General features: G+C 48.7%; 1 protein-coding gene across 3 annotated transcripts in view; it reads right to left on the bottom strand.

Moving 5' to 3' along the window:
- SIM1 (SIM bHLH transcription factor 1) overlaps positions 1-14,392 on the bottom strand; it is a 51,204-nt gene that overhangs the window by 32,289 nt on the left and 4,523 nt on the right. Inside the window, exons 1-8 of one of the 3 annotated variants that reach the window (XM_088161977.1) lie at positions 8,530-9,138; positions 8,103-8,185; positions 7,012-7,101; positions 6,797-6,905; positions 6,602-6,687; positions 5,260-5,459; positions 5,046-5,152; positions 4,014-4,161 (exon numbers count right to left, since the gene is read on the bottom strand). In XM_088161977.1, coding sequence (XP_088018103.1) covers positions 4,014-4,161; positions 5,046-5,152; positions 5,260-5,459; positions 6,602-6,687; positions 6,797-6,905; positions 7,012-7,056 — 695 coding nt within the window. In that variant the 5' untranslated portion in view covers positions 7,057-7,101; positions 8,103-8,185; positions 8,530-9,138. Of the gene's footprint in view, positions 1-4,013; positions 4,162-5,045; positions 5,153-5,259; positions 5,460-6,601; positions 6,688-6,796; positions 6,906-7,011; positions 7,102-8,102; positions 8,186-8,529; positions 9,139-14,392 lie in introns of those variants that run through there. The other 2 variants (XM_088161978.1, XM_088161976.1) reach the window with 2 other exon arrangements.

The raw sequence follows: 14,392 nt of genomic DNA, 5'->3' as shown, positions 1-14,392 counted from the left end.
GGAAAATTAATATTACCTTTTAAAAATTTTCTTAGCTAGGGGGTGCGTGGTCCTTTTTGCATAAACTCTCATTATTTTCTTTTCTTTATCATCACTCTTGCACAGAGGAGCTGGGAAGCTGCAAGGTAGAGATTCTTCTTCCTGCCCAGCTTGCACTGAAACTTCTCCAGACTGTTTTGGGACTTATGGCACTCAGTATCTGCTCTTTTCCAAAACAGAGAACTAAGGTTCCTCTCAATAGTAAGAAAAAGCTCCTTATCCCATGACCAAACCAAAAAAAACCCCAGGGTATTACCTGAGTGAAGAATTAGTGTGTGAGTGGTCCAGGGACATAGCAGGTCAAAAACCTGCACTACGTCTTCCAAAACTTACAACCTCTTTTGTGATTTGCCCTCCAAAAAGACCAAAATTTTCTGTGTTCAAATTATTTTTCAACAGGAGTCATCCCACCTTTCAAGTTCTACCCTGCAAACCCAAATGTTTGGGATTCTGATTCTGTTACTTCAAAACACAAAAGCACTAATTGACACCTCTTTTGCTTTCTCTTCATCTTAAACACACAAGAGTCAGTACGAAAATGTTTGTATTTCTCTCCTGTAAGCACGTTTTTCTCTGCTGGGCTTATAACATAAGCTGGCTGCAGTGTCCCTCTGCCAGGAGCTGCCCCAGGGGCCCTGCCACACACCTGCTGCCAGGTGGGAAAAGCATAGGAGGGCACACACATACTGCTCATCTCAGCCTCTCTTAGTTTGCTGGAAAAATCCAAAGTCATCCTTAAAGAGCAGCAGTCTCTATGAGATTTATACGAGCATAAAACATATCAAACACTTGCAGATTTTGAGTGCTACAGGGCCTGTGCCCAGCCACAACTCCCTGTAACCTTACATTTTCCTCTACATTTTCCCCACCTGCCTTCCTTATTTGAGCGATAACACCAATAGCTCATTAATAAAATTAAGCCTGCTCTAGGTAGGAGTTCATCCCCCTAGCCAACTCTGCCACCATGAGCCTTTCCCTAATAGTTCCCTCCACCTCAAGTTATCCGTTTCAGAGACTGACTTCATCTCAGTTTTTTAAAACCAGACCTTTCTCTGCTTACAGTCACCTGGCAAATGGCAGGGCCTGCTCTTCCCATATATTTTCTGAATGGCTGGCTACCCAGAGAAGAGTAATGATAAAAATGATAATGATAATAATGATAATGATGATTATAATGATGACGAAGATGATGACGACAATAATAATAATAATAATAATAATAATAATAATAATAATAATAATAATAATAATAATCTAATTATTCGGTGGCAGCTACACCCATCTCTTGAAGGCAGAGCAGCAATTTCAGCAGTGGCAGCCCTGCTGCAGAAGCAAGCAGAATGCAATCTTTTCTGCAGCACCCTAGTGAAGAGCCAGCCAGGCTCGATGAGACCTCGAGGACCTGAGCATATCAAAAGTAGATTTTTATGCAGTGGCAGTGTCTACTTGCAGCCATCAGTAGCACATGGCAGTTGCTGCAGCCGGTCCCAACTTTCAGCATCCCTACTTTAGCCAGCCTGGCTCCCTCTCCCTCTCTGCCCTCCCGCTGTCCTTCACACTCGAGGGCAATTAAGCCACGAGTCCAAGGGGAGACTTGGAGACTGACACCAAGGCATAACGAAGGGAAATCTTGAAAGCATAGCTATAGTCCTCCTGCATGTCAATTTGGCTGCAAACAGGTTCTGAAAATCCATACAAATGCACCAAAGTATAAAGACTCTGCCTCCAACGGTAAATCAGCTGGACAGGAGGAGTCGCCCTGTTAGGGTATCGCTCCTAAAGGGGAAATCGTCTTCCCTGCAGTGCCCTTTTGGGACGCGGGGAGGAGAGTGTTGAGACACTCTGAGTCCAGCTCCCAGACAGCCGGGGATTGCTGCCGGGGCGCGGAGCCGCTGACGCTCCGGGGCTGTGCGGCGGCCGCTCCCGGGGCGAGGCGCAGCGGAGCAGCGGGGCTGTGCAGGTGCAGGCGAGCAGCCTGCCCGCCCTGGCCCCGGGGCAGAAGGGGAGCTGGCAGGACACAGGCACACGGTACAGGGTGACAGGACACAGGCACGCTGCTGGACACAGCTCTGGCGAGCTTGTCTGACCGGCCCCCACAGGGTACCAGGGCACTCCCTGCCAGCCTGAAATTCTCGTGCTATGGCAAGCAAGGGGCAGATCCTGCCAGATGCCCAGCTGTGCTTTCAGCAGGTTCGCTGCGGTGATTCATTTCGACTCGGATAATTTGAGGTAGAATTCTGTGATTGATATTTACGCTTTGAGGATTAAAGAAGAAGGAAACAACCGATAATCTCAAATGGTCTTAGAAAACAGTAGCATTTCTGGAGCTAACACCACTTCAACACGCTAGTTGCCTTAGGGTTCCTTGTTTCTCAGCGTTACAATGCACTAACCTCTGCCTTTGCGGCTCCCCAAAGCAGGTGCTTGGGCTTAACTGGGAAGCATAAACCTCGAAAAACACAGAGAGGGATTGGTATAGGGGAAATGGATATAGAAGTGTGCAGAATAGCTAGAGGAGAAGTGATAACGTATCTGCTGATACCCATCCTTACTGAGGAAATGATAAAGTATTATGCCTCGTATAAAATAAAATAACTTTTCTTTAAAGGGGAATCGCAGTTTACTCACTACAGCAGAGTGCTGACCAAAATGTCTGTTTTTTCATGCAGGCGCAATGACCCATCTTAGAGCACGACGCCTGTTATCACCTTGCATACCAAAGGGATTACGCCCTAGAAGTGCAGGCGCCGTGGCCTGCAGCTCCTTTCCCACTCCACCAGCAGCCCCTCCACACATGTCCAGAGCCGTGAACTCCGTGTCGAGCCACCTCATTTTGGGAAGCACTCCTTAAAATGAGTTACCAAACCATTCGTCACCTGTGCATGCACGCAGCAAAGCCATGATGGCAACATCACGATGCTGCCATGGCCACAGTTTTGGGAAAGGGGAGGGTTGTGCCTCTCAGACGCTTCCATATCTACATTCTACATTTGCCTCCATTAAAAAAAAAAAAAAAAAAAAAAAAAAAAAGAAAAAAAAAAAAAGGGTCAGCGGAACAGAGGAATATCCAGTCCTAAGGATTAACGAAGGACTGCTGGCCTGACTGGTCCTACGAGCCCAACGAAGCATCAGTGCTGGCAGCAATAGCTGCTGCTGTGTCCAGAGGGGATACTAATAACTACTACGAAAACACTTAAAAATAGTCCAGCCGAGCTTTCCTTCCCTCACTGGGCCCTCTGCGTCTCAGTACAAGCAGCATAGCTAGCGTACAACTCAGCCATTCCAAAATGCTAGGGTATGTATTGAGATATATGGTATCTCAGCACTTACTCTGATTTTCTTTTTTTCCGATTTAATTTTAATTTTTTTTTTTTTTTAAGTTCAACTGACCCTTCTGGTCACCAACTTTCTTTGTGGTTCACTGTAAGGATCGCTCTCCAAGAACAAAAAAGAAATCTCCGAGCTTTGATAGGGACTCTGGATGAAATTAAGAACTTCAAACCCCAGATTTTTGAAAAGAAAAACAGATGTCCTGTTTGTTGAGTATAAATAACTCCGTACGTAGAAGCCTTTTCTTTTACGCCGCATTAAATTTTATTTAATGCTGGGTGCATTTAAAGTAAAAAAAAAAAAAAAAAAAAAAAAAAATAGAAAGAGGGGGGTAGCAAAATATGTGGGTGACAAACCTCTAAATCTTTTCCTTTCTCGAAAGAGAAAGAAACAGGCAGACGGGAAACCCGTCATCTGGATGAAAGGATGAAAATGTGTTTCCTAGCAGACCTGGCGAGCCTGCCCTGGTCAGTGCGGCGGCGAGGGAAGCGGGGAGAGGAGGAGGAGGCGGGAGGGAAGGAGGGAAGGAGGAGCGGCCCCGGAGCCGGGGCAGAGCGGGGCGCAGCCGCAGGTGCCCTGGCGGCGCTCGGTCCCGCTCGGTGCCGCCCGGTCCCGCAGCTCGGAGCGGCACCAGGCTGACTCACGTGAGCACGTAGTTGACGCTGACGATGCAGTGCGGGCGGGAGGAGCGGCTGTTGTGCACGATGGTGGCGTAGCTCTGCACCCACACCCAGCCGCCGTGCTTGGCCAAGAAGCGGTAGTACTTGGTGGTCACTTGTCCTTTCACCAGCACTGCGGGGACAAAGCGGGGAAAGGCTCAGCGTGGCTCCCGCCTCTGGTTTGATCAGCCCCGGGAAGGGGCGCACACTACCCCCAGAGCCCTGTGGGAGACCAGAGGGGTTAGGAACCTCTTAGTGGCACATGGGGACAACGGTGGTGGAGCCCTCAGGCAGATCTCATCTCATCTCAGTACCTGAGATCGTTATCAAAAGCTAATAGGGGAGAGTGGTGTGTGAGTGTGTATATGTGTGTGGTCGGCTACGGCAGCCTCACCTCACACACCCCCATCCTGAAGTATCATCATGGTGATTTTGTTCTATAAATCTGTCTTTAGGTTATATCTCTTCACGTTACATTCTGTGTAAGGAAACTTACCGGAAATTAATATCCTTTTTATTAATCTATCCGTGTATTAATTTCATCATGATATCAAAATAGAATAAAGCACGTCTCGCCGAATCAGGGTCACTACTGCAGTCAAATTTAGATACACAGATAAGATTTGTGACACTTGGTGGAAGTGAAACAAAAGTATTTGTATTTTACTGACATGGCTTTTTGGAGCGGGAAAAAAGGGTTTTCCTAACCAGAATTTGAAGAGACAAGAGAGCCTGAGATTTGTGCAGGGCAGGTCTTGTCCTACAACCGAAAGAAGAGGATGTAAAAAATAGCCTTTCATTGTCCATCCCCTCCATTTGCCGCCTCTGTCCAGCTCAAAGTTCAGTCTCTAGCTAACCTTGTTTCACTAAAACCTGAAGAAGATTTTGCTTATTCTGCCCTCCAGAGAACTGGCTTTTCACGTTCCGACCTAGAGGTAAATCCTAGCAATCTCAGAGTCCTTCTGCAAAGGGAGAAGAGGGGGGGCGGGGTTTTAAACAAGAAGAACATCTCCTTACACAAGTGATGTGCGCAACGCAGGTGAAAGGTATCACAGCCATGGACGTGGTGATAAAGGGTCTTCTCTATCAAGTCCTGGGGCTCGTAACCTGTTAGCTCAGCTACCCTGTAAGAGACAGAAGCAGCAAATATAAATGGGTGAGGACAGGAGAGGAGGCCTGGGGAAGAAAGGACGGGCCAGGAGAATAGATTTGGAAATAATCCCAGCTCTACCTGGAATCTAAGAATATGAGCTTCATGTCTAGGCTGGCCCGAAACATGAACATATTGCTGTGGAGCTTGATCTCAGTCACGGCGCTGGGCGGTAGCGAGTGGCCCACGGCGACCAAGCCAACATTTTGATAGCAGCCGTCAAAGGGAGACATGTCCAGGCTGTACTGGCGGATCTTCAGGTACCCGCTGCAGTGAATGACCTGCCGGAGACACAGGAAAGTTTGGCGGCTACCCAAGCAGGGGGCAGGGGTGTGCTGATACAGGCGTCCCTCCCCACTAAGGGGGCCGGAACAATATCCCCCCATCGCCGTGTCGGCTCGGCTGCCGGGCTCTCGGGAGCCGCTGACCTGCGTCTCCACCCTGGCACCGTCTGTGAGTTTTCTGCGGTTCTGTCGGGGTTGAGGTTTTTTTCCCATACTAGAGTTCAGCATCGATCTAAGACCCATTAGAGTCAACAAGATTTTTTTTTCCACTGGCTTTAGAGGTTTTTGGCCCACCTCCTAACTGCGCTTTTATTATTCTTCTGAAAAGGAAAGACGCAGAACTGCCAATCCAGTTTGTAATGAAGAGTGTATGCGCGTGAGAAAGGGTTTACATGTGAGCATATGTCACATGTGTGAGATACGTCTGTTATCTAGATGGAGCAGGCGCAATGCATCGCCAAAAAAGTACCTTTGATATAAGCATATCTCCTAAACATATCCTTGCAGACGAATGCTGTCTACTTCCACTCTTACTTATCTATTATTAAGATGTTTCTTCCTGGAGTTTAGCAGGTGTTCTTGGTCTACGGTACACAGTGACACATCTCCCTGGGTTATGGGTACAACCCGTTCCTAGTCGCTGTGCTGCTGACACAAAGCAGAGAGGAGGTAGGAGAGAGCGCAGGGCTTTTCTCACCGAGGAGCCCCGGGCAGAGCCATGAAGCACCTGGTCAAAACCCTTGACTGGGAGAGCTATCTCTGCAGCTGACGAATTGCCTAATAAAGAAATTAATTGACCCAGGGCTCCCGTTGTATCACCTGAAAGTTGTCACAGGGAACCTCAGTGGTTGTGCGAGGTTCAGTTCAAAGAGTAAAATAAAAAAATAAAAAAATAAAAATCGCCGACAAACAAGCATTAAGAGGAGCTCAATTGCTTGTTTTTGGTATTGTGGTTTGAGCTCTTCAACCTGAAACTCTGAGAGAAATGAACCACATGAAAGAGTCCTGGGCTGGAAAACCCCCGCGAGAAGAGAGAGGTCTCGCCCTCTCTTCTCTCACCATTTTCACAGCCTTCCAAGCGCAGGAACACGGGAAAGCTGGTGCGGGGGGGAACGGGGAATCTGACCGCGGGCACGCACCTTGTAGCCCCCGCAGGTGAGGCCCGCGTTCCTCTTGGCCAGGACGCACTTCATCCTCAGGAAAAAGGATCTCTCGATCTCGTACTCTGGGAAGGGGGAAAGGGAGAGAAGGGATGAGCCTGAGGCTCCTCTGGCTCTGAGCGGTCCCCTACGCGACCGCGGCGGCCAGGCAGGGGTGGGGGCTGTGTGCTTTACCCTGCACGAAGTGAGAGTGGTAAGGCTGGTGCGCCGTCAGCACCGCCGTCATCTCGTCATGGTCGGCGGGGTGGATGTACTCGTAAATGCTGTTGCCGGTCAGCTCTACCTGTGAAAGAGGAGGAGAAGGAGGAGGAGAGGATGGGGCTCATCGCCGGCACCGGGCACCCTCTCCTGTCAGGCAAGCACCAGGGCTAGCAGACCCCCCAGCGTACCTGCGACAAGCCTAGGTGCACCGAGGCAGTCTCTGAGATGTACATGATCTTGCCATCCGGAGCCACAACAAATATGAAACCGTCCAACGTCTGCAGAAAAGGGTTGGGAATATAAATAAATCAATAGGCAGATAGATCCATTAAATACCCGTTCCTCCGATTTATTTTAACAAACAAGCGTCGATGCTCAGGCTCTGTTTCAAAAAGTTGGAAGGAAATTAACAAATCTTGGACAAGAATCCCTCTAAAGATCCTGGACCCCTGAGATACAACACACTTCTCAGAGGGGCCGAGCTCAAAAGTAACTCAAAGTGCCTTGGAAGTATCTAAGAAGAGGTCCTAACTACCTGATGATTAATATGTGGGTCCCAGAAATCCCAAATACTTCTACCCTATTTCAAATGTCAGAGGGAGTTTAGTGCTTGCGTATTTTATAAGGAGAATTTAAGCGATCAAAGAGAATCTAAAACACTCCACAGTTTAAATAAGACAATTTGTCAGGTACATTTCAGCAGACACAGATGGGACTTCTAGGTGTACCAAGAGCAGAATAGACCCTCCAAAGGCCACGCGATTCCGTCAGAAACACGTGGTGATGGTCATCGCTAATATTCTTTAGTATTTCAGAGCGCTGTGAGTTTTCAGACCTGTCCTCCCCGATTTGTATCTCTGCTAACGTCGGTGCCCTCTGAGTCCTTCTGTCCCGGACAGCCTTCCCTAACCTGTCGCTAGAGCCTCTCCCTGCCATACCACTCTGAGCTTCAGAACATCAATGATACGTGTCACCTTGCTGATAAATTGGGGGAAAGTCGTGCTCCTGTATCTCTGGCACCCTGGGACACACTGTGAATCCCTCGCTGTGAACGCAGTGTTAGATGATTCTGAGGCAAAGGGACCAAGCCACAGCCCCAGTAAAACACACGACATTGAATCACAGTTGTCCGCATTTCTGAAGTGGTTCCACTCCTGCCTACCTTTCTATTAAACACTTGAACAGTTAAAAATTAGTCAAGGTGGCAATTGAAAGCTCAGAAGAGGGAATTATTTCTTTAATCATTAATACCCTATGCCTGTCGTTTCCAGACCAGTACCTGCAAAAGATGGGATCCCAGTTCCCGTCCGACATTATCTAGTGGGCTGGTTCGGCTGGAGTGGCCCCAGGCTTCTCCAAGTCCTGTTATTCGAGACAAACAAAAAAGAAAAGTAAGGTCAGGAGATGAAAAATTGATTCGTGATGAGGGGGAACATTTTTTCCTTTATACACTCTAAAACATAGATACATACAATCTTTGGAAACCTAGACGTGACTTCGTCGCAGATAAAAGTTCTTTTGCTTTTTTTTTTTTTTTTTTTTTTTTCTCAGTATCTAATTCCTCAGAGAGAAAACTTATTTTAAGATAACGGTGAAGTTAATTTTTAAGGCCTGAGTGAAACAGCATGCCAGATCAAAGTTCTTTTCTGTACTGCTTTTGGCTACTGGGAACTGTCCACCCTGAACTTCAGGGAAAGCGTCCTGACCTCACGATTTCTCAAATCACTGTCCAACGGCACGGACCGCCCTCTTGCCCCACGAAGTCTGTCTCCGGGATTCACCTTTATTCCTTCCATCTCTCCTTCTGCTGCTCCGGTGGGTGGGATGGTTCCCTCTGCAGGAAGGGGTGATGTGCCTGCATAGAGCCCCTTCCAGAAATTAATCTTTCCGGATTTGTCTAATGTTTTACACACGTCTTGTTTTCTCCTATGCAAAGTGAGTAGTCATAAAAGTCACGTGGAAGTTACTTCACCGGAGTAAAGCTATTCATGGACAATGCCTTTTCACGGTGTTGTTGCTGAAATAATTTAAACGGGTCAACTAAAACCTTGAGGCTTGTGCCATGAAATAAGTCTCATTCCGACACGCAGAAGCAGTAAGACAGAGAAAAACGGAGGAGAAGCCTACAAATCCTGATCGATGGCTGGGGTGCAGGTCGCAAGGGGACCCGAGCCGACGGGGCGTGCTCACTCCCGCAGTGAAGGTTCGGGAAAGGCAAGACCTCGTTTCCCAGTTATTTCGAGACAAACAGACGAGGTGCTGACAGCAGGCAGCCGCGGGCATCCCTCGCTATTGACCGGCCTCACCCAGGTGTTTGGCGGTGCGAGCAAAGCTAACGATTTCCTCGGCGCTGTTTGAACGGGGCATCCCAGCGCGGCCCCTGCGCGCTCTCCCCACCGCCGGAGCAGTGCGCCCCGCTCGTCCCCGCCTTTCGCTTCCTTCTCTCCCCCTTCACAACAACTTTTCTCCTCACCACTCCTACACTTTGCTCCTTCCTCCTTAATTTCATAACCCTACAGAGGCAGAAGATTCTCTCTGGCCCGTTCCTCATCCTGCAGCCTCAGCATGTAGCAGGTCCCCAGTCAGAAACAGGCTCCTTCCCAGTAATTCCTCCACGCCAATTAACGGGGAGCCAGCCGCCAGGATGGAGGATCACCTCCGCCCCCTGTATTCAGGAAGGAGCTGGCAAATCTTGCACAGCTTCCAGGGAAAGAGAGAAAAGCCCACGGTGTATCTGTTTTTCCCGAGCTCCTCGGAGGTTTCTCTGCTGGGGAGCCAGGTTGGCCCGTCAGCTCTGAGTCGGCTCCTTGCCACGTCCCCCCACCCGGAGGGACACCTGAGTGACAGGTTTCTTTATTCAAGACTAAATCGGCACTGCCCGCCTATGATTTAAGTTGCTTATTAATCTAGGTTTACGGCTGTAATTATTCTTCTCCTAAAAGGGAAAATAACCCGACCCCAGCGGGTTAATGAACAGCTCACGGGCATTGCAAGTTAACCTCCCTCGGGAAGGCGGTTCTTCACGGCGCGCTGAGCTCCTCTATACGTTTCAGGTGGAAACCCCGCGCTGCTGGGCTCTGTCTGCTCATGGTTTATAATTAAACGTTTTCACTTGTCTACCTGAACCGGCTTTTTGAAATCCTGTCACATGAGACGATCCTTTGTGCTGCCCAGATGTTTCAAGTCGGAGACTAATCGTTGCCAATCCCAGCCTCTCCCAAATCGACGGCCTCTCCTGATGCCCCTTAAATACTGTTTTTAAAGATTATAAGAGAAAACCCCCGCCACTAATTTTCTCTCCCCCCTCTCCCTCCCATCTATTCGCTTTAACATCCAATTTCCTTTTATCGAGGGAGCAAACTGTGATTTCTTGCACTTGACCTACCGCAGAAAATTCTGCAAATCCTTTGATTGTCTATTTAAAACAAAACAAGGAAATCAGCTCTCCCTTTTGCTCCAGGATTACGCTTGGAAACAAGATCTAAAGATTCTCTTGTAATTTGGAGAGCCAACAGCATAATAGCTTTGGAATAGAAACAAGCAGCTTTGTGAGGAGGAGGATAACTAAATCGTTTTTAGGCAAAGGATTTTCCCAGCTAAAGTGGCCGAAGACAAAGCAAAACATAATCTATTTTGGAAGATTTCCAAGTTATGCCACATTAACCTTAGCAGATAAAATTTGCTTTCTTCTCTGCGGCCCCTCCCCCACCGCAGTCTGGTTTATCATATTTACATAAGTAGCCTTAGAAGGGATGTATCTATTATGGATATAAGGAGCTAGTGAGCTCACATTTCATTTGGAAATAGAGGGGAAGTTTTACTGTTGCTTAATACTTGATGCATTGTAGAACCATTTCCATTTAAATACCCCCGACCCACGGATTACCTCCATGGACTGGCTGCATGGGTTTTGTAATTTCCTGAAAATGAGATTTCGATTTATAAAACAAGAAACCAATTAGTAACCAAATGAGGCGAAGTAGATCCACTAAAATTGACCTAATCCCACAGGCACTATTTAGGTCAGTTCTTGGCGAATGAATGATGAGCAACCGTCTAACATAAGCTCAAGGCATCACCCAGCTGTGTTATTCAAGCAGAAAAAGAAAATTTAAAAAAAAATTGATTGAGCTTTTATTTCAGAACGGATTTGATACTCTTGCCAAAATATGGATCATGTGCTCCTGCCTAACAAACTCTTCCTCCTATCTAACAATCTTTTTCACTCGATGAACACTTTTTCCTGAGAAGATAAACTATTTGTGCCACGAGAAATTATCTGCTGTTGGCGGGGGGGGGGGGGGGAGGGAAAGGGGAGGGGAAGGAAATAAGTAAAAAAGAAATGTAAAAAAAAAAATTAAAAGAGAAGAAAAGAAAAGCGTTTTATCCAGCCTATCGCTCATCAACAGCCTTCACTGATAATGCGCGGAACCAGCGCGGAGCGAGCGTGCTGACTCATCCTTTCTCTCATCATTCTCCAGCGGAAAGCCACTGTGCTTTCCACGTCAAAAAGCACGTCCATCGGTTTCATGGGCTGGCTACACCGGCGGGTCTCTGTGAAATGCCTTCTCCCACCCAGCCGTGCCCACGCCCGGCACTGAGAGAGCCGCTCCGCACCGCCAGCCTGTCCCCCAGGCCGGGCGCACAGCCAGACCTGCCGCGCTGCACTGCCCTGGTCCTGTCCTTCCTTCCCCCCATCTTTTGATTGATGCAAGCCTTGATGTCGACAGCCAATGGAACCAGGGGCTGGGTGGGCACCGTCCCTAACCAGTGTTTCAAGAAGCTCCTCTGTCCCGCGGAAGGGGGAAGAGATTCCTGAATCGTTTCTAATTTGATCTAGGCCAAGACGGAGGAAGGCAGGCGCTGGGAAATAAGACTCCGAGAAGCCAGGGCAGCACCTTGGCCCTGGTTGATCTCCGGGTTACTCGTCCCTCTGTGAGCATCTGCAGCGCAGAGCCCATGTCGACCCCGTCCTTTGTCTGGCAATAGCAAAAGGGGGGCGGGGGTGGCGGTGGGAGGTGGGGTGGTCGCAGAAGATGCAAGCCCTTATCTACTTTGCGCTGATTTGCCGGCTTTTAAAAGCAGTTACGGCGATTTCCCCAGCGGACTCGCCGTCATGAAACCTCAGAGCAATCCACTGTAGCAGGCGACTTGACGCCCCCGTTTAAAAACACTTAGTGGAGAGCCCATCCTGAGCTCCAGACCTGCTTCTCTGGGGCCAGACCCTGAGGCCAGCTCCCGCCGGGGCCAGGGAACCCTTGGACACATCTCCGGGGGTTTGCCCCTGTCTGGCGCACCGCCCCACACGGCCAGGCGAGGCCCAGGGAAGATGGCTTGGAGACGAAGCCCCGTAGGCAGGGAGTTCTTTCCTGTTGCTGTGGATGGGCAGAGAGAGAGGCTAGGAGGTCTCTCCCGGCGCTGCTGTGGGGCAACGCTGGGAGCCTGCCCGACGAGGCAACCGGAGGGAGTCTTCCCTAAGCCGGGTCCTAGAAGGTCCATCGCGCGTTTCTCTTCCAGGAGTTCCTCAAAACTCCCTCTCTGGGCAGCGGTCCTCGCCGCCGCTTTCCCAGATCTCCCCGCCGCCTCCCGGGGGCCGCGGGCCGGGGACGTCTCCGTATGCTTTTGTTTCGCTGCGTTTTCTTTGCCCTTTCAAGAGCCGCTCTATGGTTATTAAAAGAGGAGGAGCAGCAGCTCTCTCCCCGCCCGCCGGCGCCGAGGGGATGCTGACCCCACGGAGGGCGCGGGGTGCGGGACCCCCGGTCACCTCTGCCCCGGTGCTCGCCCCTTCTCCGCGGCACCGGGCCGGGCTGAGCCCCGCAAGGTGCCCCCGCCGTGCTGGCCAGGCCGACGGGCACGGGCACCGGCTTCGTTCAACCTGCCCGGCAAAGCCTCTCTACAGGGAGGACGGGAATGTCACCTTCGCGAGCGGCTCCTCAAGCAGCACCTTCCCTGCCTCCCGCTGCCCCTCGCCAGCACTGCTGCCGCCTCAACACCAATGGACAAGCCGGGCACCAGAATTGTTTGGGAAGAGGGAGGCAGGACAGCTCAGTCCCCGTCTCCCAAGCGGTCGTTCTCCCTCTCTGTCCAGGGAAAATGACAAACAACAGCTCCGGGAGTCACGGGAGCAGAAGCTGCATGTCCTAGTCACCGGTGAGCCAAAAGGCGACTGGATGTTGTATCGAGGAATTAGCTTGATTCGATTAACCATTTAATTAAATTGTCTGCCGCCAGCGCTCCGTTCTGCCATTGCCTAACGCCAGACAGAGCTGATTTCCCAGTTAATTTAACAGGCAGTGGTTAATGATAACTCAAAATCTCGGCCAAATGAGGCTTCTGTGAAGGACTGGGTCGCCGTCGGAGGGCTCAGATGGAATAGAATAAGCTATGCTTTTAAAAAAAAAAAAGAAAAGAAAAGAAAAAAAGCTGCTCATTTCCACTGCCTGCGGATGCCATTAGCAAGGTTTTGTAAAGATTTATTATCTCGGTAAATCACACGTATTCATTTGAAGCAGAGATAAATTAGCATCCCTCTTTCTTTATAAAAATAGTAATAACAGGGAGGAAAAGCCCTGTTGACTAAACAAACATCCCTGTTAGGAAAATAGTAGTAGAAATAATGCTATGGCTGTTTCACTGTAGAAAGAAATACCAGGATTTTGGCACACACGGAGTAGCGGAATTGCGCTTTGAAATGCAAACAAACGGAACCATGTCCAAAGTGGAGACAGGGGAAAAAAATCAGGGCATTTTCGAGCACCAATTACTTATTCGTTTGTCCAGAAGACTCAAATTCAAGTAGCCTTTACTTCGAAGAAATAGGAGAAGGAAGGATTTGCAGCAACCTACACGCTGTTTATATGCAAGTTGAAAAATATTCTCCAACATGAAAACGGTCGTGTGTTTCCAAAGGAAATATGTTTTTTTCCCCAGCTCTTCTCATTAAGTATTCCTTCTCAAACATAAATCTGTGGGGTTTTTTTTCAACGATCCTGCTAGTAGTTTAGTTCTGCTCTTCACATTTTAAGTTCACATCAAAACTGGAATTAAACAGAGATTCAGCGTGGAGAGTAAACTGCTGCTTAAATGAGAAAAACTTCTGTAAGAAAATAAACATTGAAACCTAATGCTCAATCATTTCCCTTTGCAGCAAGAAAAACAGCATTAAATCACCTATCCACGTGGGAAACGGATTTTTTTTTTCTGTTGATCTCTTCCTCCTTTAAAATAAAACAAGGTTAAGGGTTTCAATATTGAAATGTTAACCATCCTGATTCGGCGAAAGTTTATGTAAACGGAATCGCTGCTTTTGTCTCGAAAAGCAAACGCCTCTCTGAGCCAAAACGATCCCTTTCCACTAGGACAGACCGCAAAACCTCCTTTTGCATCTTTGGTCGCGGATGGCGAATAGGACCTTTAAAATATTCTTAACTAAAAAAGAAAGAAAGAAACAAACAAACAAACAAAAATTATTTGTTGTGCCACCTGGGGGGTTGGTTTGGGTTTTATTAATTTTTTTCTCTCTTCCCTTCTGGATACTGTTGAAGGTCAATGAAGAATTGCCCTGCAATA

This window comes from Sturnus vulgaris, chromosome 3 (assembly GCF_052056855.1).
Source record: "Sturnus vulgaris isolate bStuVul1 chromosome 3, bStuVul1.hap1, whole genome shotgun sequence".
Classification (NCBI taxonomy): Eukaryota; Metazoa; Chordata; class Aves; order Passeriformes; family Sturnidae; genus Sturnus; species Sturnus vulgaris.
This window is presented reverse-complemented; position numbering and strand designations above follow the sequence as displayed.